Consider the following 23900-nt stretch of genomic DNA (forward strand, 5'->3'; position numbering starts at 1 on the left):
TTATCTATCATCCAGAGGGCAGCAAATTCTCTGTTCAATTAATGGGATTGTTTTGCCTGCAGGCACTGCAGTCAGTATTAAAAACAGCCTACATTAAATCGTATCTTTTCATGTACAGTAGTATAAGAAACTTCTGTTTACTCTATATATGCTTTTACATTTGCAAAACCATTAAAAAGCCTAATAAATATAGGTATAGCCATTTGAAGATTATGACTGTTCTCAATTATTGTTTCCACAAACATAAACATTTTTATAAAGTAACTACTACAAGGTTTTTTGGTTTTTTTTTACATTTACTCTTTGACATCTCAGGATAATGCTGCAGAAGACTCCAAACTGAAAGTGTATTAGTGGAAACAATATCGAACGCAAAAAAGGACTTTCCTTGGAATAAGGCAACTTCCTAAAGCTTGATCCTGAATAGCCAGACTAGTCTTTGAAAGTGAAGCACAGGAGAGAAGTGGTATTTTAAGTACACTAGATCCCAACAGCTAACTATCCTGTCAAGGGATTAAAATGATTTTGTTATACACATATTCTCTCAGTTGGGTTGCTGTTTAATAAAACAAACTGTATTTGTTGTCTTTCCATGAAATAAATTAAATAAAAGTAACTCATTACAATCCAATTTTTTAAAATTTCAGTTAGAACCCAAAGGCACGCAATTTTATTTATAAATTACTTTTCCTTCCAAATGGAGCCTGCCACCATTTACCGGTAAATTTTCTATCGCATTTTCAAGCATTCAAAGTACTGTATTTCATATCACTGGATATATATATTTCTTGGAGTAACAGAATAATAGAGTTGGAAGGGACCTTGGAGGTCTATTAATCCAACCTGATCAAGCAGAAGACCCTATACCATTCCAGATAAATGGCTGTTCTGTCTCTTCTTAAAAGCCTCCTGTGATGGAGCACCCACAACTTCTGAAGCCGGTTCACCGGTTAATTGTTCTCACATTATTTCTCCTTAGTTCTAGATTGCTTCTCTCCTTGGTAAGTTTCCATCATTTCTTGTCTTGCCTTCTAGTGCTTTGAAAAATAGGTTGATTCCCTCTTCTTTGTGGTAGCCCCTCAGATATTAGATCACTGCTATTGTGTCACATCTAGTCCTTCTTTTCATCAGACTAGAGTAGACAAACCCAATTCCTACAACCATTCATGTTTTAATCTCCAGCCACCTAATCATCTTTGCTGTTCTTTTCTGCACTTCTTCCAGGGTTTCTGCATCTTTTTTATAATATGGTGACCAAAACCTAAGTCTGGTTTTACTATGGCCTTTTTAAAGAGGCACTTATACATATATTATATATGTCAGCATTATGTTGAAAATCACTAAATATTGGGGACACTGGAATTGACTTTGATTTCACTAAAGTGATCTAATAGATTTATGGCAGAGAAGGGATCCGTGTATCTTAGACCCTGCAAAATATGTTCACCATTCTGTATAATACACATAGATAAAGAATAGAGCTTCAATTCAAATGCAATTATGCTGTTTCTATGTCAGCAATTAATATGATGTAAGTATCCTGAAACTTTAAAAACAGTTCAGAGAATATGACATGTCAATTTCATAACCATATTTTAGTTCAACTGCTTTGCTCAGTGAAGATGAGATTTTAGACAGTCCAAACTTTATTACCTGCAGGTTTGATCTTCAAATCCTGCTAGCTGGCAGTTCAGTCTGCAAACAAATGAATGGCATTTTGTTTAAACACAGCTTTTGGTTATCCTTTTTATAATGCAAATGGTTCAGTTTTGCTCAACAAGAAATGAAGAACAGAATGAGGAGTAAGAATGAAGTTTGAAAATGAAGGAGACATGGCCAGGGAATCTCTATGTACTTCTAATTAAATCTTCCCTTTTACAGTACTGAAGAAACTTGATGATGGTCTTGCTGATCCTTTATGTATTCTCTCTGAAGTTGAAGTGGCAGAGAGCAGGTGTTGCCCCAAACTTCAAAATGGGGAGAATGATTACATCTAGACCATTCACTCTGACATCAAGATTAGAAAGAACCTAAAACAAAACATGAGAGATTTCAGCCAAGAGATTATAAAACAATGCAACAATGAAAAGAAATCAGGAGTTTGTTAAGAACCATATCCCAGGTAGTCTCTTTCACAGATTACTATACAGATGGATCTTCCAAATCTTAAAGTCATCAAGCAGTTGATGAAATACTTAAGGACATTTTGATAAGCAAAGAAGTACGGTCTGGACAATGTAACAATGAGTAAGTAATTTTCAGGTACTCAATATTAGATGAAATAGTAGGTAAAGGTAAAGATTCCCCCGCACATGCGTGCTAGTCGTTTCCAACTCTAGGGGCCGGTGCTCATCTCCGTTTCAAAGCCGAAGAGCCAGCGCTTGTCCGAGGACGTCTCCGTGGTCATGTGGCCGGCATGACTAGACGCCAAAGGTGCACGGAGCGCTGGTACCTTCCCACCGCAGTGGTCTCTATTTTTCTACTTGCATTTTTACATTTTTACAGTTGCTTTCGAACTGCTAGGTTGGCAGAAGCTGGGACGAGGAATGACAATTAAATCTGCAGATGATATACTTAAGTTCTGCTTAAGTTTTTCAAGTTCAGCTAAGATCAATCAGCTATCAGGAGCTTTGGTGCTGATAGTAGTACTTCACACTGAGTGATGCAGCTACCAAAAAAGACAACAAAGTTCCACAAAAGACAGCTTCCAAACCACAGAAAGTAATAATTCCATTTTATTTTGCTTTGATCAGTCTTGGAACATGAGTTCCAAGACTACAATTGTTTGAAAATGAAGAGATTTGGTCATTCAGAAAAACAGAGTTAAGCATCCATACAGTCTTACCGTGCAAGGTCTAGCCCAAAAGGGACACAAGCATAACTATACCCATAAACTGGATGAAGAGCACCAGAGGTGTCAGAAATGACCACACAGGCCATAAGGAAATGTTAAAACTGGGAATGAAAAAAAGAATGATCAATTTTAGTTTAATATTAGCAATTTTACACGTAGTTTATCATACTTATGCTTAATCTTTTATTTAAAAAGTCTCATTTATCTTGAAACATTTTCCAGTAAACGATTCATAAATATATGTTGACACACAGAAACACAAACATCTCTCTTTACTCTCACTAAGTCTCTTACCCTTTTCTCTGGATAGTATTCTAAATTTAAATAAATCCAAACTTATAAATAGAACCATGATAAATACAGGCTGTCTTCACTGACCGTAATAGGGACTGGCAACTCTATCACTAAGGGTCAGAGTCATCAAGTACATCACAACTGTGATGACTTAACATCAGTTGTCAAGATAATTAAATGAATTGCCATGGTTCATTAAACACATTACATGACGACAACTCATACTGCTGGCTTCCCCATTGACTTTGCGTGTGGAAGCAATTCTGAAATTCGCAAACTGTGATCACATGGTCACAGGATACTGCAACTGTCATAGTGTGATATGATTGCCAAGTGGCCAAATTGAGATTACATGACTGACCAAGGGGATTCTGCAATAGCTACAATTATGAAGATTCATCGTAGCTATGAATGATCACTGAACGAATACTTGGTAAACAAGGACTATCTGTAATGGGTAAACATGTCTGTGCACTCTGAAAGTAGCTAGCAATTCATAAACTTTGTTCTTGAGATAATACAAATATAAATTTGTAGTTTAAAATATTACTTCATAAGATACATCAAGGAATTAAGCTTATATTAGACTTCTCCATCACTGCATGTCAGGGAATGTACACATCTGTCATTGATGATTGCATAGATGTTCAATTTATATTTCTGCATATGGTAACATTCTGGGTAGGGGATGGTCAAACAGCAAGGCACAGAACAGGAAGCAGGATCAACCAATCAGCATGCTGGATGCATACCTCCTTAGAATGTGCAACTGGAATTGTGGAAGTGTGCGCGTGGCCCATCTGCAGCCACCTGCAACCTCCACTTACCCATCAATCCCTTTGCAGTGTAGGTAAGAGGTGATGCCGACACACAGTTGCAGCAACTTAAATTAAGTTTTAGACTACACTGGTATTTAGGAAACATATGTAATATAAATTAACATCTAATTTAAACCAATGATTTAAAACCATCCCTTTTTCCTAGGTTATTTATAATCAATCTAGTTGAGAGCCACTTTGGTCTAGGAATTAAGGCACCAGGCTAGATTCCAGAAGATGGTGAGTTCTATTTGCCAGACTGAGGCATGAAAGCCAGCTGGGTGACTTTGGGCTAGTCCCTCCCTCTTAGCCCATGACGTCAGGCTTGGGCAACAAGTGGGATGAGCAATTCCTATCACAACCAATGGAGCAACAATCAGTTGATCTGAAAAAAGTGGACCCTGCATTTGCTGGAAAATGCTAGGAAGAAAAAACGTATAATCACTCTAGTTTGTTTCACAGCAACACTATTAAGAAACAAGGGCAAGTACAATTACACCTATCTTTTACCCAGGGTGAATCTAGTTACAGCATGAAATGGCCCATTTTCAGAACTTTGAACAAGTTTCTGTATTCTTCCCTCACCTATTTCATGTACAATGAACCAATGCAATGTAATTGCAATTGGACAATGCAAAGTCACTCTTTATTTTTAATAAAAAGAGTGAACCAAGTACCCTTTTAATTAAATTAAACACTTTGGAAGCAATGCCAATCTGTCAATATGGCATACATTAAAATATGTTTTATTAAAGAAAAAAGCTTTATGGAATATGGATGACCTGCTATGAATATCCATGGATGTCTCATGGACCTGTATGGCTTCCAGATAGTTCCTGGGGAATGCCCCAAGTGAGTCAAGTGTGGAACAAGACTGCTTCTGAACAGCCTCATTCTGCTGACTCAACCTAGCAGGTTCTGAGGAGCCACAAGAAGTGAAACAACAGAAACACCTAGAATAGCAGTGGACAAAGAAAAAATATTCTATCTTCAACCCACTGGAATTAGCTTAACGGTGCAATTTAAAGTGCTGGTTTTAACACATAAAGAGCTTTATGGCTTGCTACTGAGGTACCTCTAGGGCCACAGAACTGGCCAACCTTTTGGGCTATCTGGAGAGAAACTGCTCCTAGTGCTGTACTGTAGGGAGGTTTGGTCAGGAGGGATGATAGCTTCTTGATAGCAGCAGGGTTCTGTGGAATAGCTTTCATGTGGAAATCAGTATGATCTCTTCCTAACTGCATTCAGAAAGTTGCTGAAAACAGCAAGCTCTGGAAGGTAGTGATATTAGATCCATCCCTGGTGTTTTGAGTTACTTTATTCTTAAGTTACATTATTATATTATATTGTTTTAATTTTATGCTGATTTTATTCCTATTGGGGATTTTTAACTGTTTTTTCTATATTGTGCTAACCATTGAGAGTTGTTTGATTGTAGTGATGGAAATATATTTTTCTCTATACCAATTTTAAACCCTTTATCTAAGTTACTCACTTAGGAGGCTCCAGTTCATTCTTTAACAAATCTAGAGCTTCATCAGGACCAAAAGTCTCAATAACACATGATGAAGCTAAATAAATGGTTCTGAAACATCCTGAACTAAATTAAACATGTTAAATGTTGTTGTTGTTAGTTGCGAAGTCGTGTCCGACCCATCGCGACCCTATGGACAATGTTCCTCCAGGACTTCCTGTCCTCTACCATCTTCTGGAGTCCATTTAAGCTCACGCCTACTGCTTCAGTGACTCCATCCAGCCACCTCATTCTCTGTCGTCCCCTTCTTCTATTGCCCTCAATCTTTCCCAGCATTAGGCTCTTCTCCAGTGAGTCCTTCCTTCTCATTAGGTGGCCAAAGTATTTGAGTTTTAGCTTCAGGATCTGGCCTTCTAAAGAGCAGTCAGGGTTGATCTCCTCTAGGACTGACCGGTTTGATCGCCTTGCAGTCCAAGGGACTCGCAGGAGTCTTCTCCAGCACCATAGTTCAAAGGCTTCAATTCTTTGGCGCTCAGCCTTTCTTATGGTCCAGCTTTCACTGCCATACATTGCAACTGGGAAGACCATAGCCTTGACTATACGCACTTTTGTTGACAGGGTGATGTCTCTGCTTTTTAGTGTGCTGTCTAGATTTGCCATGGCTTTCCTCCCAAGGAGCAAGCGTCTTTTAATTTCTTGGCTACAGTCCCCATCTGCAGTGATCTTGGAGCCCAGGAAAATAAAATCTGTCACTACCTCCATTTCTTCCCCATCTATTTGCCAGGAATTGAGAGGGCCAGATGCCATGATCTTGGTTTTCTTAATGTTTAGTTTCAAGCCAACTTTTGCACTCTCCTTCTTCACTCGCAACAAGAGGCTCTTTAGTTCCTCTTCACTTTTTTGTTAAATGTTACACAAGCTTTAAAAACTGCTTCAAGAGAGCTGAAGATAACATATAGAACAACATTACAATAAACTGATTTCATTGTCTCCTCTCAATTGTTTTAACAGTTACCTTTAACTCAATCTCTCCATTAATATCAGTTTGTTCTATGACTGGTCAACTTACCTAACTGCTGCAGCAATAAAGCAAGCAGTTGTGATTGGAACGAGAGTGGGATAGCTAGTTTCATAGTCTGCAATTCCATGATACCATTCAAGATATATGATGCAGTAAAATGCCACTGACAGACTGACTGCTAATAAACAGCTGCCAAGAACAAACCACCCACTGCAAGACAGAGAAAAGGAAAGCTGAGTAAGTACCACAATAAGCTAGCTGATCTTGTATTAAGCATACATCAATGTTATGAACATTGGCTCAATTAGGAGGCTAATACAGATCAGAACTATTCTTACATTAGCTGAGAAAGACACAAGCTTTACCAGGCTTGTGTCTTTATGGTGCTTCAGATGTCAACTAGTTAAGACAGGGTCTTCAAACTTGGCCCTTTTATGACTTGTGGAGTTCAACTCCCAGAATTCCTCAGCCAGCATGCCTGGCTGAGAAATTCTGGGAGCTGAAGTCCACAAGTCATAAAAGGGCCACATTTGAAGACCCCTGAGTTAAGAGGTCCTCCTCAGGTATGTGTAGAACTTTTTAGCATATGGGCACCTGAGAAACTAAGACTGGAAACACAGGAAAGGGAGAGAAAAGGGCTTGAGTTTAAGTAGAACATTTGGACAATCTTGGGCTCAGAAGCCAAACATGGTTAGGTCTGGTTGGTATTTAGATGATAACTTCTAGGGATTCTGATTCATGAGATTAAATTAAAAAAACCTAGATTAGAAAATAATGATTAAAAATCATCCTGCAAGAAGGCAATGGCAAATCATCCAATATCAAGAAAATAGTATGGATGTTATTTATTTATGCAAAATACAGCAATGTAGCTTAATTTATAAATAAAAAGATGTTGGAATTCACCATGGTCATGTGATCAAAATTTGCATGACATATTAATACTCATATTTATGATGGTTGCAGTGTCCTGGGGTCAAGTGATCACATTTTGCAACCTTCTGACAACCAAAGTCAATAAGAAAGCCAGATTCATTTAACAATTGTGTTACTAACTTAACAGCTGTAGTGATTCACTTAACGACTGTAGCAAGAAAGGTCATAAAATGGGGCAAACTTCACTTAACAAATGTCTCAGTAACAGAAATTTTGGGCTCAATTGTGGTCATAAGTCGAGGACTCCTGTACCTGCTCCAATGGTAACATTATTTCATTTTTTTAACAGGAAGAGAGAAATTGGAAGGGATTGACATGGGGAAATAATTCTCTATGAAAGTAATGGTGGTGTTTTTTTCTTGTAATTGGTTTAATGGGGGGGAGATACTGTATGTTCTGTCTTTTTTGTGTTCAGTTACAACCTTTCAATTAATAATATCTTAATTTTCTATATTCATATATTATCTGCATCATATATTTGCTAACATCAATATTCTCTATGCCGGGGTAGCAATCAATTTTCCCAAGGAGCCATATGAAAAACTGGGACTGTTATTTTGTATGAATCCTACATTTTATTTTATTCTATTTGATCCTTTTGTATGCTTAGATTGACAATACTGAATTGGAATGTAAAAGGGAATCTTATACAGGCTGTCCTCATTTATGACCTCAACTGCTCCCAAAATTATGGCTGTAAGTTGTAGTCATTAAAAGAGGTGCTAGCATAAGGACAATTCTGGCAACCACATGGGTCATTAAGCACAGCATAGCTTATCTCAGGGTGGGGTGGATTGCACTATAGCATCTGCACTGGTTCTCCCTTAGCTCAAGGCTCCCCTTGCACAGCTTCCTGCCCTACTGGATCCCCCAATCTTGGACCTTCTTTCCCCCTAACATGCCTGCTCCACTCAACTCTTCCAAAAACCACCTTTCAAAAAGAGTGCCTAACTAGATGATGTGACATGTGGCCTTCCTACAGAGGGTGCCTTGTGCCATTCTGGAGTGGGTGCTGTTGTATGATCTCTCAGAAGAGAATGATTTTCCAATCCAATCTTCCAGGTTTTCCTTCTGAGAGATCATGAGAATGGTAGCTGTTTCAGAATGGTGCAAGACAGCCTCTGTAAAATGCTGTGCAGTGCATCAGCTGCTTCTCTTTCTAAAAGGTGATCTTCAAAAATTGCATTTTGGAAAAACAGGCAGTTGATGCACCATGTGGCCTTCCTATACAGAAACTACTCATGCTGTCCAGGAGCAAGTGCCATTTTATCTCAGAGAAGTTTTAAACCAAACCCAGGATGATATTCAAAAGCAGGAAATAACAGATGGATTTCATTTGCAACTTCATGAATTGGAATCTAATTTGTTGCCGCGAGACATGAATTCTTGGTTTGAAAATTAGAGATCTGCCAGAAAAGATTGAAATGAATATGAACACAAGAAATTCTGAGGTAATGGAATCAATGAAAGATAAACTTGACTTTCTTAGCAAGATGGATGCTGTTTTTTAAAGAATTTTTCAACAACAGATGGTGCAGAGATATTTATAATAGAGACTTATAAATTTCGGAAATGAGATGCAATTGTTGGCAAAGTTCCCTATTGAATTCCTAAGGAAAGGTTTTATTATTAAGAGTAAAATGAGGGTATTTGATCCTGGATGGATCGGAGATAATGACTGTGGTGATTTGTAGCAGATAAGAACTATTGTAGACTTTCTACAAGTAAATTATAATAACATATTATACTTTATATGTACAATAACATATTGAACTTTAAATTTGTTGTAGTTTAACTTGTCAACTTTTTTTCTTCACATATACAATGTATGACAAGTCAGATATAGTTTATAAATTTTGGACCTGTTTTGCAAGGGCAGGGGGGAGTTACTATTGCTGCAAAGTATTTGTCAATATTCAACTAGGGGGATAACATGTTTCTGCCTTATGTCCTTTTGATTCACATTTTTTTTCTTTTTAATGTTCTTGTCTAGTTTGTCTTTTGGATTTTAATCTTTTGATTAAAATATTTTTTTTAAAAAAAGAAGTCAAAGGTTGATTAATTGAGAATCTGAGATGATACAGCACAGGGGTCCCCAACCCCCGGTCAATGGACCGGTACTGGGCCGCGGCATGCCAGCAACTGGGCCGCACAAAGCCCCATCTGTGGGATGCAGACAGCACACAAAACTACACCCCCTCCCATCCGCGGAAAAGACCTCTCTCCACGTAACCAGTCCCTGGTCCCCAAAGGGTTGGGGATCTCTGATGTAGCAGATCTGAGCACTGAGGAATAAATTACAAATGTAAAGAATAGAGTGTGAACCCAGAATTAAGCAGAACAAGTCCTGAGTATCTGAGGATCTCATGATATTACTATTATCTCTGCTATGATTGGGTCCCATGAATAGAATAGAATAGAATAGAATAGAATAGAATAGAATAGAATAGAATAGAATAGAATAGAATAGAATAGAATAGAATAGAATAGAATAGAATAGAAAATAGAACAGAACAGAATAGAAATCTGGAAGGGACCTTGGAGGTCTAGTCCAGCCCCCTGCTCAAGCAGGAGAACCTATACTGTCTCAGACAGGTGAATGTCTAGTCTCTTCTTGAAAATCTCCAGTGATGGAGCACCCACAATTTCTGGGGGTAAGCTGTTCCACTAGCTGATTGTCCTCACTGTCAGGAAGTTTCTTCTTAATTCCAGGTTGCTTCTCTCTTTTATCAGTTTCCAAACATTGTTTCTCATCCTTCCCTCTGGTGCTTTGAAGAATAATTTGACATCCTCTTCTTTGTGACAGCCCCTCAAATACTGGAATACTGCTATCATGTTGCCCCTGTTTCTTCTTTTCTTTAGACTAGCCAAACCCAAGTCCTGCAGCCATTCTTCATATGTTTTACTCTCCAGGCCTTTGATCATCTTAGTTGCTCTTCTCTGAATTTTTTCCAAACTCTCAACATCTTTTTTGTTATATGGTGACCAAAATTGGCTGCAGTATTCCAGGTGTGGTCTTACTAGGGTTTTATAAAGTGCTACTAATACTTCGCGTGATCGTGATTCTGTTTATACAACCCAGGATTGTATTAGCTTTTTTGGTTGCTGCTGCACACTGCTGGCTCATAGTCAAGTGATCGTCCACTAGGATTCCAAGGTCCCTCTCACAGTTACTGCTTTTAAGCCAGGTCTTGCCCAATCTATATTTTTACCTTTGGTTTTTCTTGCCTAAATGTAAGACTTTGCTTTTCTCCACACTGAAACTCATTTTGTTGGATAGGGCCCATTGCTGAACTTTGTCAAGATCTTTTTGGATACTGTTTGTCTTCTGGATGTTGGCTACTCCTGTTATCTGGTGTCATCTGCAAATTTGATGAGTTCCCTTTCAATTCCCTCATTTAAGTAATTTATGAAGATATTGAAGAGTACTGGGCCTAAGATGGAACCTTGTGGTACCCCACTGCTTACTTCTCTCCATGTGGATGTAATGCCATTGAGGACTACTCGTTGAGTACTGTTTGTCAGCCAGTTACAGATCCTTCTGGTGGTGGTGTTGTCTATTTCACCTTTTCCTAGCTTACCAAGGAGTAGGTTGTGGCCTACTTTGTCAAATGCCTTACTGAAATCTAAGTATACTATGTGCACTGTGTTTTGCTGATCTACTAGTTTAGTCACTTTATCGAAGAATGAGATAAAATTGGTTTGGCATCATCTGTTTTTTAACAAATTCATGCAAATTCATGCTGGCTACTAGTTATAACTTTGTTTGCTTCTAGTTGTTCACAGATCTGTTTTTTGATGATCTTTTCTAGGATCTTCCCATGTATTGATGTTAAACTGATTTGTCTGTAGTTTCCTGGGTCTATTTTTCCCCCTTTTCTTGAAGATGGGGACCACATTAGCCCTTTTCCAATACTCAGGTACTTCCCCGGTGCTCCAGGATTTATGAAAGACGTGGTGCAACATCCCTGATAACTTCACTAATATCTACTTGCTTGCTTAGTATTATCCTCATTGTACTATTTTAATGAAATAGTACCCTCACTAAATCCGTTCTATACTGTATGCCACAACAAACAGCATTTGGCTGATTATAAGAAGTACACAGCTAGCTAAACAGAGACATATCCAATTAAGCACATGAATGGAAAATCACCAGAAAGTCCAGGATTGTAAAGTAGGCTGGGGAATTTAAAAAAAAATAATCCCCAAAGACAAAAACTAACCACATCTTTCTTTGCCAAGAAATCTGGGTAAGTAGGCCAACTCAGAGAATTGTGCATGCTTTCTTTTAAAAATTATATCATGAATCTGAAATGGAAGTGTATGTACTCAGGATATACTGAAATAGAAGTATGTTCTTCTATGTTTTTCATTCTAGCCTTTGCTTATCCACTGCAGAATGAAGATCTCTTTCGCATGTTTCAACCAATATGGTCTTGAGCTTTCTTTTGCCAATTGGGCCTGTAATACTTGCTGATATCGTCGATCCATCTTGTTTTAGGTTTCTTTTGAGGATACTTTTTATCGAGTGGAATCCATTCTACGACTGCCTTAGTTCACCTGCCATCAGTCCTTCTTGCTATGTAACCAGCCCATTTCCATTTCCATTCTTTTACTCTTGATATTTTATACTTTCATTTGTTCTCTAATCCATGTGCTGGTCTATTTTGTACTGTGATACCAAGCATGTATCTTTTTCATAGCTCTTTGCACCACTCATAGCTTTGGTATCAATTGTGAGGTTAGTGTCCATGTTTCACTGACATATGTTAGAACAGGTAGCACACACTGATCGAAAACTTTCCTCTTCAGGGGAGATTACACTCAGCTTGCTGAATATCTGCCAACCATGTTTAACATGGCATTCAATTTCCTCTATTATATCACCTTCCACTGAGATCTGTTGACAAGGTATAGATAGTGGTTTACTATGTCTTTATTTGGTAAATTTATTAAACATGATCTGGCTCTTTTTCAGGTTTATTTTTAAGCCAAATGGTCCTCCTGATTTATGCAGCTCTTGTATGTGTCTTTGTAACTCTTCTGGGTTTTGTGAGAATATATGTTTTATGTGTTTTATATAATTATGGTTATATCTATATAATAAACAAAATCATTTAAATAAGTCTTCTTGGCTAGTTTCCTATCCCAACTACTTCAGTTATTATCCTCTATGAAAACTTTGCAATAGATAGGAATACTGAGTTATCATTCAAATGATTTTAGAATAAGAAATTTATTTTCTCAAATGGTAACATGTATTACTTACAAATAATTTGAATAATTATTTTTTTCCAAACTAAAATGTAAACTGGTCAAATAAAGTAACAACTTTTATTTGTATAGAAACAGATCTTTACCTTTCTTTTTGAATAATTTCCTTAACAGTTTTAAAAAATTCAACATAATATGTAATAGCTATTGATGACAATATCCAAAATGCAGAATGAATGTTAAGCCTAGGAAGAGGCTTATCCTTTTTCTCCATGCTTGTACCTGGAGCTGTAAAAATAAAGCCACCGTTATTCTACAAAATGCAGTAGCTGAAGTCTAATATTAATAAATAAAACAAAGCACTTTTGTCATTTCACTCTTAGTTACAATTTACTAAACCTGAACAGATTCTTCTCAAGGCTCCATGGCTTTCTTATATGCCTGTTAGAAAGCATATCCTGTGAGCACACAGCAGGATTCCAGACGAAGATTCAGCATGGCTGTACCAGGAAGCAGTAGAAACTTGTCTGAAGAAAAGGGATAACACTACAAAAAGAAACTACTTCCAAAGCCCATCCAACAACCCTTTTCTAACCAAATAATCTGTAAAATGTTTCTATCAAGAAATTGTCATTATTTCTTGAAAATCAGTAAAAATATAAAATGACAAACAATACTAGTAAACTGAATTTTCAGTTTATAGTTTCATTCCACCAGTTAGTTTAGTTTCTATGATACAATGCTGTGCAAAAGAAATGCTACTCAATACTCTTAGACCTCACTAAACATTAAAGTAGCATTATCTGTCTGCATAAAAGCTATGAGAGCCAATTCAAACCATGAGATCTGCTATCTTACATTTAATCTACGTTCCAGCAGTGCATATAAAATTATTGGTGGTACAATTCCTGAGATATTTTATCTCAACAACGGTATAATAGAGTTGGAAGGGACCTTGGAGGTCTTCTAGTCTAATCCCCTGCTCAACAAGACATACCATTTCAGACAAATAGTTGTTCAATCTCAAAAATCTCCAGTGATGGCACACCCACAACTTCTGAAGGTAAGCTGTTCCACTGATTGTTCTCACTGTCAGGAAATTTATTTCTAGGTTGGTTCTCTCCTTGATTCGTTTCCATTCACTGCTTCTTTTCCTACCTTCTCCACATGTTTTAGCCTCCAGTCCCCTAATCATCTTCATTGCTCTTCTCTGTAATCTTTCTAGAGTCTTAATATCTTTTTTATATTGTGGCCACCAAAACTGGATGAAATATTCCAAGTTTTGTCTTACCAAGGCAATAAGTCTTATAAAGCAGTACTAACACTTCTCATGGTCTTGGTGCTGTCCCTCTATTAATGCAGCCTAGGACCGCATAGGCTTTTTTAGCGGCTGCAGCACACTGCTAGCTCATACTAAAGTGATTGTCCACTAGGACTTCTATTCCATACCTGTGCATTTGGTTTTTCTTGCCTAGAGAAAACAGAAATAATTTGCCCTAATTCTACAAATCAATGTATTGTTCAGCCATAACAAAACCAAACCAATACTGTGCTGTTTGTACAGTAATGTACAATGAAAACATATATTTGATCTGTATAGTAATATATATAATCTGGCCCATCTGATCCTGTCTGGCTGGGTTGGCATGTTTTGGGTTTCTTTGCTCATGCTGTTAATGTGTATGATCAATACAAACACCCCTCTTTATTTTCCTTGTTTCTGTTTGGTGTGGGAAGTCAGCCCCCCTCCCCCAGAGATAGAAATATTTTTTTCAGAATATTAAAAGGAAGAATATATTTCCCCAAAGGATTTTAAAGGCAGAATCCCCCCCCATTATCTGCCCCAAACAGAAACCAGGTCTGTAGAAATGCAGATGTCATAAGCTTGTCAGAAAGATTGGAGTCAGGAAGCTGGGAAGATAAAGATCCCTAGAATCAACAATCCCTCGCAGCAAAAAAATTCAACAGTCATCAGCTACAGCCCCAAGGAAGCAGGGTATGACCTTTGGGACATAATAGGATTAACCAACCACCATCAGAATACCAGAAAGGCACACTCAGACTCAGGTCAAAATTCTTGCCACAGGAACAACTCCAAACAAAAGCCCAAGAAGGTATAAAAACCCACTCCCTACTACATGTGGTCAGTTTTTCTCAGAGCCATCTTTCTGTCTGGCTCTCCTCTTCTTACAACCTTCTTTCTAAAGCAGTCTCCATTTTGATTATTCCCAGCTTGGACTGGACCCTGATGACGATTTTTCTTTGCCATTTCTGCTTCTTTTTATTACTGTTATCTGCTCTTTTATGCTCTTATTTTTTCACCTTTTGTAAGTTACTGGGGGGAAGAAGGGGAAGAAATGGAGGTAGTGACAGATTTTATTTTCCTGGGCTCCAAGATCACTGCAGATGGGGACTGTAGTCAAGAAATTAAAAAGACGCTTGCTCCTCGGGAGGAAAGCCATGGCAAATCTAGACAGCACACTAAAAAGCAGAGACATCACCCTGTCAACAAAAGTGCGTATAGTCAAGGCTATGGTCTTCCCAGTTGCAATGTATGGCAGTGAAAGTTGGACCATAAGAAAGGCTGAGCGCAAAAGAATTGAGGCCTTTGAACTCTGGTGCTGGAGAAGACTCCTGCGAGTCCCTTGGACTGCAAGGCGATCAAACCGGTCAGTCCTAGAGGAGATCAACCCTGACTGCTCTTTAGAAAGCCAGATCCTGAAGCTAAAACTCAAATACTTTGGCCACCTAATGAGGAGGAAGGACTCACTGGAGAAGAGCCTAATGCTGGGAAAGATTGAGGGCAATAGAAGAAGGGGACGACAGAGAATGAGGTGGCTGGATGGAGTCACTGAAGCAGTAGGCGTGATCTTAAATGGACTCCAGAAGATGGTAGAGGACAGGAAAGCCTGGAGGAACATTGTCCATAGGGTTGCGATGGGTCGGACACGACTTCGCAACTAACAACAACAACAACAAGTTACTGGGAATTCGGCAGTCTATGAATTGAATAAACAAATGCAATTGTTACTTTGATATCAAATTCAGCTAAAACAGGGGTGTCAAACTCAATTTCATTGAGGGCCGCATCAGCATTGCGGTTGCCCTCAGGGGGGCGGATGAGTTTGGCCAGGGTGGGCGTGGCCTACTGGGTGGGCGTGGCTAGAGTGCCTATGGCCTACTGGGTGGGCGTGGCCAGCTCTACATCGTTCGCATCAAGGGTGCCTATGGGGACCTGGGCAGGAGTGGGACAGATCTGAGGGTCTCTGGCAGAAGGAGGGTCTCTGGGCCAGGGCCAAGGCAGTGGGGGCCGTTCCCTCACTGTTTCCAGGATGGCTTCGCGGGCCACATGAAACCACTTCGCGGGCCAGATCCGGCCCCCGGGCCTTGTGTTTGACATGTCTGAGCTAAAAGGAGTTAGTGAAGTACAGGATACCGGGAGCCCGCCGTTTCCTGGGGACCTTCAGAGTCATTTTTGCCAGTCACCTCACGATTGGATTACCATGGCACTTCGCGGCTTGACTACCGCATACTGCTCTACCACCGCCCAGAGGCATGGGGTGGGGTGGGGTGGGGAGGGGGAAGCATCAAGTCCGTTGCCTCTCGAGCTGCCAGGAACCTCCTAGGCTCGCTTCCAGGGGCTTGTCATCGCCCGGAAAGCCTTCCGAGACAGGGCCTGGTTCCCTAAAGAAGCTCCTACGTCCAGCCGTCTTCCCTTCCTGACTCGGTCTACCACTATAGGGAGCGAATGCCCGGCCGATGGCGGAACACGCCTGGAAGCCGCCTGCTACCCATAAGTGGCTTCGGGGTCATCCTGAATTATCGTCCCCAGGAGTATTTGTCAGCGCCCGAATAGGAACTGCTGCTCGCGCCTCCCGTGCAGGCAGGCCGCATCCATCTAGAAAGCCTCCCTGTCCCCAAGTCAGGGCACTTCCGAGTAGAGCAGGGTAGAAGCTGAGGGGACTCTGCACCCGCTGCAGGAGACGGCGAAACCCCTCGGTTCGTGCATCCGTCCGCTTCTTCGATTCAGCAAACACCTACCCGCTGTCCTGCTGTCCTGTCCCGGTCCGTGGCCGCTTCCTAGCCCCCGCCGCCGGCGGACCAACACCTCTACTTCGGCACCGTCCAACATCTAGGAGCCGGAGAAAGGAGGGCGGCGGAAGTGACCTGACCGGAAGCCAAGAGCGCCATCCCCCTTCTGTCGTTGTGTGGGAATGGGGTTGCTCGGAATTGTCAATAAGAAAGGCAGTTCCGACGCGACAGGAGCCGCCCAAGGTGCATCTCTCAGGCCTCGGCCCCTGGCGAATGGAGTTCCCGGGGTCCGCCAGCAGGGAGAGGCGTCCTTAGGGAAGTAGAGCTGGAGAGCTGATGTATTTCTGTGCAGGGCTAGGAATCCCTATGATAAGGATATGTTGTTAGTTCTTAGTGTAATATACTTAAAACATTTTAAAGTATTTTATGTTGTGTATACTGCATGTTTTGTGCTTTGCGGTGAGCCGGTCGCAAGATAGGGAATGTAGAAAAGCATAAAAGCAGACCGTTTTCACACAATCAGCATATAAAACCCTCAGTTTTGAAGTAGACGTGCTCATTGATCAACAATTTTTTCTTTACTAGGGATTACCTTAAAATGGTGGAGTATCTTTATTGTGTAGTGGGTTTTTGGCCGCATGGTCAGACAACAGACAAAGGATTCAGCATGGCAGCTCTTTATTGGTGGTAGTACCGAATAGAACAAAGGGGTTACCTGTACCCCTTTTATACCTGGCCAGGTGCACTGGCAGCCAATCCCTTATTTGGGTTTTCCCGCCTGGCGTGTGCCAGCCAATCCTGTTACAGCACAGCGCCACCCGATGGTCACAATGAATTGCTGCTTGTATTTTTATTATCCCCATACATAACAATCTTTTTTTTATTAAAAAGTTTTATAAAAGTTACAATACAAACTCACCCCCAAACCACCACCCCTCCCCCTCCCCCACTTCCCAGAATTGAATACAGGGTTACAAAAATAACAATCAAAATCTAAATAACATTAACCAACTATATATGTAACCAAGTTCCTAACGCACTTTAACTCCCCTTTAACATGAACACAAACAAGATAAAAGTAAACATAATAATAATAAGAACATAAAAACAAGATAATATCCATATTATTAAACAATACTAATACTAAAAATAATAATAAAATATAATAAAAACTAATAAAAATACCATAAAAACATACTAATATTAATAATATCATTCTATAATTCATTCATAAGCTAGATGAAACTTTTTAGTCCCATATTTGTTCTGAATATAATCTATCCATGTTCTCCAGACCGAAATATATCTTTCTTGTGAATGATCCTTCAAATAAGCAGAAATCTTAGCCATTTCTGCCGAATTTGACACCTTAAGTGACCAATCTTCTATAATAGGCAAGCTATCTTTCTTCCAATATTGACCTACCAAGAGCCTTGCTGCTGTTATCAAATTCAACATCAAATTTGTTTCTTTAGTATCACAATCTATAACAATACCCAATAAAAACAATTGTGGAGAAAATTTTATCTTTCTCTTAAAAATCTTTTGAATATTCCACCAAATTTTAATCCAAAAAGCTTTAACATTTCTACAAGTCCACCATATATGATAATAGGTAGCATCCAAACTACCACATCTCCAACATTTGGGCTGTAAGTTAGGATACATGCAGGACAATTTTTTGGGATCCAAATGCCATCTATAAAACATTTTATAAAAGTTTTCTCTTAAAGTTTGAGCCTGGGTAAATTTCACATTTCTAACCCAAATTACCTCCCATGTATCCAATGAAATTGGTTCTTGAATATTTTGAGCCCACTTTATCATACAATCTTTAACTAATTCTGTTTCAGAATCCAATTCTATTAAAGCATTATATATTCTCTTTATATGCGCTCAGTTTTGATCTTTAATTTGTTTTACCAAATTTTCATCAGTTAATGTAATAATAATTTTCTGATCTATCTTCCACCTCGTTTGCAATTGAGTATATTGAAACTAAGACTGTATGATATTTTCTTGTTTTAACTCACCTAATGATTTTAATTGCCTATCCATCTAAGTAATTCCTTATATGAAGTCATATCCAAGCTCACACCCACAGATACACCCTCTATCGCATAACAATCTTAATATACATAACAATCTTGAAAAAAAATCACTGAAGTCATCTATTGAGATTATTTCTCATCCCACAATAGTATGCTCTTGTGGAAAGAATCCAGAGAAAGAAATATTTTGGGAAATATTAAAAAGGCAGAATATATTTTTCCCAAAGGATTTTAAAGGCAGAAACAACCCCCTCCCCCATTCTCTCCATCCCAAACAGAAAACAGGTCTGCAGAAATGCAGATGTCACAATCTGGTCAGAAAGATTGGAGCCAGAAAGCTTGGATTTGAAAGAAAGATCCCTAGAATCAACAATCCCTCACACCAAAAATCCAAAAGGCATCAGCCACAGCCACAGGGAAGCAGGATATGACCTTTGAAACATAATAGGATTAACCAACCACCATCAGAATACCAGAAAGGCACACTTAGACTCAGGTCAAAATTCTTGCCACAGGAACAATTCCAAACAAAAGTGGGAGAAGATATAAAAATTTGACATGTGGTCAGTTTTTCCACAGCCATCTTTTTGTTTGGCTCTCCTCTTCAATAAACTGCAACCTTCTTTCTAAAGCAGTCTCCATTTTGAGTATTCCCTGATGAAGATTTTTCTTTCAACACTCAAAATTAATGTTTATATTTCCTTAGTCAAAAGTTTAACCTACGTTACTATATTTAGTTTTTCCCTGTTTATTTATTCCCTAATCTTTTCTCCTTTTTTCTAAATCTTAAAGCTCAGAAAAAGTTAACATACATAATTTCTTTTACTTAGCTTTTCAGGGAATGTTGTTATTTTCACCTTCTAATTGGGCCTACTTTCCACAGTTACACACACACACACACACACACACACACACACACACACACACACACACAAACTTCTGAAGGAGGAACTAGGGACTAGGGACCATGTGGAAAGTGAAAGCTAAAGTAGTCTCAGTGGTGGTAGGAGATTTTGGCTATAACTTGTAAGCTGGGGAGAGTAGCTCCAAAGATCCCAGGATCAACATCAGAGCTCTGTTCCGGTTTTGACATTGCGGCGATGCAGATGCAGGAAGACGGGGTTCTGTCTTTCGCATTTGATTTTGCCCTGCTGGGGGACCCTAGAAAGGGTCGAAAGTCGTCCTGTAGAAGTGGAAAGCAAGGAGGGGCCCGTTGATTACAGTGGTGGCCGACAGGCCTCCTGTTTGATCCAAGGAAGCCCTCCAAACCAGTGGGGGGAAACATTGGCTACATTCGTGTAGGCACTCAGAAGCTGCTGTCAACAGAACACAATAAGCACTATCAAGCAATCTTTCAGCAACATGGATGAAACTGGGTGAGACCTGAGCCTCTCTTTATGACTTTACAACCTCTTCCTGAAAATCTGCCCAAAGCACTCCCCCCAATGAGGAGGGAAAGGGAATTTCCGCTCCATTACTTCAGGAAAAGAAAAGCAGTGAATTAATTACTTGAGGAAAAAGGAGAAACCTACATATATAATTTTTTTGGCTTGCTAACAAAGAATAAAGGGAGACCGATATGATCATTTCAAACTTATTTGTTCTTATCAGTCAGCCATACCCTTCTGAGATTCGAACCTGGGCCGACTGCGTCTTAAGCAGTTGTTTTAACCCCTAGGCCACAGGCTCTCTGTCTCTCTCTTTGTTAGCTGAGAAGCAAGGAAGATATGTGTTAAATGTTTGTTAAGCATTCAGAATACACTTGCTTAGTCCCAGACAAGGGACAAATCTTATTTTTTGTTTCAGCCTAGCCCAAGGCCATCTACAGGAAGTAGCCACAGCAGTGGCAGCTCATATTTGTGTAATATTTTTTTTTTGGGCTTGCTAACAAAGAATAAAGGAAGACCGATATGATCATTTCAAACTTATTTGTTCTCATCAGTCAGCCATACTCTTCTGAGATTCGAACCTGGGCCGACTGCGTCTTAAGCAGTTGTTTTAACCCCTAGGCCACAGGCTCTCTCTCTCTCTTTGTTAGCTGAGAAGCAAGAAAGATATGTGTTAAATGTTTGTTAGCATTCAGAATACACTTGCTTAGTCAATAAGATTTGTCCCGTGTCTGGGACTAAGCAAGTGTATTCTGAATGCTTAACAAACATTTAACATATATACATATCTTTGGTCATTTGGGTTTTTCCCCGCGTATGACCAAAGAATGACCAAAGATCCACATACAAACACCCGTGAAAACCTCAGAAAACAAATATATATATATATATATATATATATATATATATATATATATATATATATATATATATATATATATATATATATATATATATATATATATATATATATATATATATATATATATATATATATAGAGAGAGAGAGAGAGAGAGAGAGAGAGAGAGAGAGAGAGAGAGAGAGAGAGAGAGCGCACTTGGAAATTTGGAGACAAAGTGTTTTTAAGACTTAAAAAAAAAGTTTACAATATAAGTTTTGGATTTAAAAATTGAAAAATGGTGTTGATGACATCTAGTGGTGAATTATAGCACTACAACTTGTTTATGCCTAAAAGAAACCTGGCTTGAAGCCCAGAATTAGATAGACTTTGGCTGGCCTTGGAAGCTTTTACTTTTGAGAATTGCAGCTGAGAAAAAGGAACAGACTTGGGGGCTGCTTATCTATGTGGCAGAGACGATATTATTACTCTAAAATTGGCCTGTCTGAACTATGAACACAAATACTGACTTTCAGAACTGTATTGTGGAACTATTTTCCTGTAGAAGAAACATACACTATTGCCTGATATGATGGAACACTTTGGATTATAAATCTTGATTGCTAAACAGCCTTCAATGTTTTTTTTCTCCCTGGACGGAAAGGATATATTTCTCATTGGACAGAAAAAATTGAATTTTACTTACATGGGGAGGTTAGGGAAGGTTTAAGGAAGGCTAGTTGGTTGGATAAATTTATAAAGGCTACTTACAAAAAATAAAATTGATGTTCCATACTTAGCTCTAAATAGTAAAAAACCATCCTTAACATTTGTCTCCAGAAGCCTCAGTTTGCCATATTACCAAGAAAATACTGATGAACTACAGAAAGAAATTCTCTCCATGTTGAAATTAATACAAGAAACAATTGTTTTAGCTCATGATATTAAAAATAACACAAAGGAGATAAAAGAACAATTTTCTAATTTAAATCTACAAACTCAGAAAATAACTACAGATTTCTTCTTGGGGTATCTTCATCTTTATATTTTCCCCTTTGCATGTTATGGTTGCTTGTAATTTACTAAGGATGTCTCATCCCAAGAGTGGGACTGAACATTCCAGTAAATATAGGAATTGGTGAGTTAACACAGTGCACCCTATTTTACATTCTAAGTATTGTAAAATGGGGGCTGAAATAGCCTTTCCTGAAGCCCAACAATAGGTAACTCATCAGCAGTCCAAGGAGCAATAGGTCTGTTAAGGACAGATTTACTTGCTCCTGCATCTATTAACATCTTATGTTTAGATCCTCTGATTTGGACTTCCACCCATGGTTTGGGCATAGGGGGAGCAATAGCTTCTTGCCCCTGGCCTCTTCATTCTTCTTCTGCTCGCATGGCTATAACCATTGAGCATTCACTCTTCCAATGTCCTTCCTTTCTTCATATAGCTCACTGGTTGGGTCCCAAGGGGATCTTTCCTCTTCTGTGCCCTCTATTAGAGGTGGGGTGGGGTGCCCTACTTTGGATTCCCTGAACTCCTCTTCCTTACCTGCCTCTTCCAAATTGTTTTCCCCTTTCTCCTATAGGTTAGGAAAATAGCATTTTGGTGAGCCTTCTGGATTTCTTTCTTATTATATTATCTAATAAACATTGTCTAACAATTGTTCTATTGATCTCTAGCTGTCCCTATTCCTAAGCCTTGGCTTATGAATGCTCCAGGAATTTTCTCATACACATTCTATTAGCTCCAGGCCATCCCTGTTCCTAAGTCTAGCTGTGGAATGCAGGATGTCTAAATTTTTGTTACTGTTATCAGTTCTCTAACCATCCAGAATTGATACAGAATTGATATATGCATATTTTCCTTTGTCCTTGACAGACAGGCTCTGCAATTACAGGCTTCCCAGTTTTCTTTCAAGTGTATGCCATAACCTAGCTTTGTTCTAACAGACAGCCCATCACTAGTTATCTCTTGTCTGGACTACTGCAATATGCTCTACATGGGGGCTACCTCTCAGTGCCCACTTCAAAACCTCATCCCAAGAAAGCAGGACTCTTGGAACAGTTTCTTTCCAAAAGAACTTTTATTAGGAGAAGCTGATAGCAGGCATAATAGGCAGGATCTGAGGGTTTCCTCCTCAGATAAGTAGGTTAAAAGAATTATTGGTGGTTAAGTCACTGCACAATCTATTATACATCAATCAAATGGAAGTTCTTATGAATAATTTCTCTTGTGCTTGTGAGGAATAAAATAAATTCCACTTCAAAGGTGTTGGAAAAACAAAACAAGTTTTGTTGAAGCATTTGCAAAGGCTGGTGGATCTTGGCAAATACAGTCCCAGAGACCACACCTAAATTAGTTCAGCATAAACCTTTATACATGTCCGATAGAATACACCACATCCTTCTTTTCCAGACCCAGTTGATAGGTCCAATCTATTCACATGCTTTCCAACCGCCTAGTAAAATTATTAGACACTGCAGCTGTACAATTAATAATTCCCCTTTGTTTTACCTTTATTTTTCCTTTTTCATGTTTGTGACATTCAACCAACTCTGCTCATAATAGGAGCCTGTTTGTCTAAGCTGGATGATACAAATGATTCAACTCCGTTCCCTTGCCTAGCTATACTAATGCCTGCTTCAAACCAAAAGTTGTGTATGTCATCACTTTAGCAAGGTTAAATATGGCTATGCTTTGTCTATATGATTATACCTTAAAATACTGGCTCTAAATAGTTTTTATAAAATTAAGCTAATCTATATTATGAAAAATTATAACATATACATTTCTTGTATACCTCCCAACTGAAAAACAATCTGTGTTTTTATTTGGGTGTTTGATTGTTACTGTATAGGACACAGGTCTGCAACCCGTGGCTCCGGAGCCGCATGCGGCTCTTTCAGCCATCTCTTGCAGCTCCCGGTTCTCTGCCACGTGCAGTCCAAAAAAAAAAAGTGGGACTAAAAAAG

General features: G+C 39.0%; 1 protein-coding gene across 1 annotated transcript; it reads right to left on the bottom strand.

Annotated features, from left to right (window-relative positions):
* Window positions 1-307: 307 nt before the first annotated feature.
* TMEM128 (transmembrane protein 128) lies at window positions 308-17009 on the bottom strand. The gene is made up of 5 exons (XM_081333126.1): window positions 16656-17009; window positions 12761-12902; window positions 6510-6671; window positions 2846-2955; window positions 308-2030 (listed from the first exon to the last, which is right to left on the bottom strand). Exons 1-4 carry the CDS (start codon window positions 16744-16746, stop codon window positions 2856-2858), a joined length of 495 nt encoding a protein of 164 aa, XP_081189252.1. The 5' UTR covers window positions 16747-17009; the 3' UTR covers window positions 308-2030; window positions 2846-2855.
* Window positions 17010-23900: the final 6891 nt, after the last annotated feature.

Source organism: Vipera berus (assembly GCF_964194415.1).
Source record: "Vipera berus genome assembly, chromosome: 7".
Taxonomy (NCBI): Eukaryota; Metazoa; Chordata; class Lepidosauria; order Squamata; family Viperidae; genus Vipera; species Vipera berus.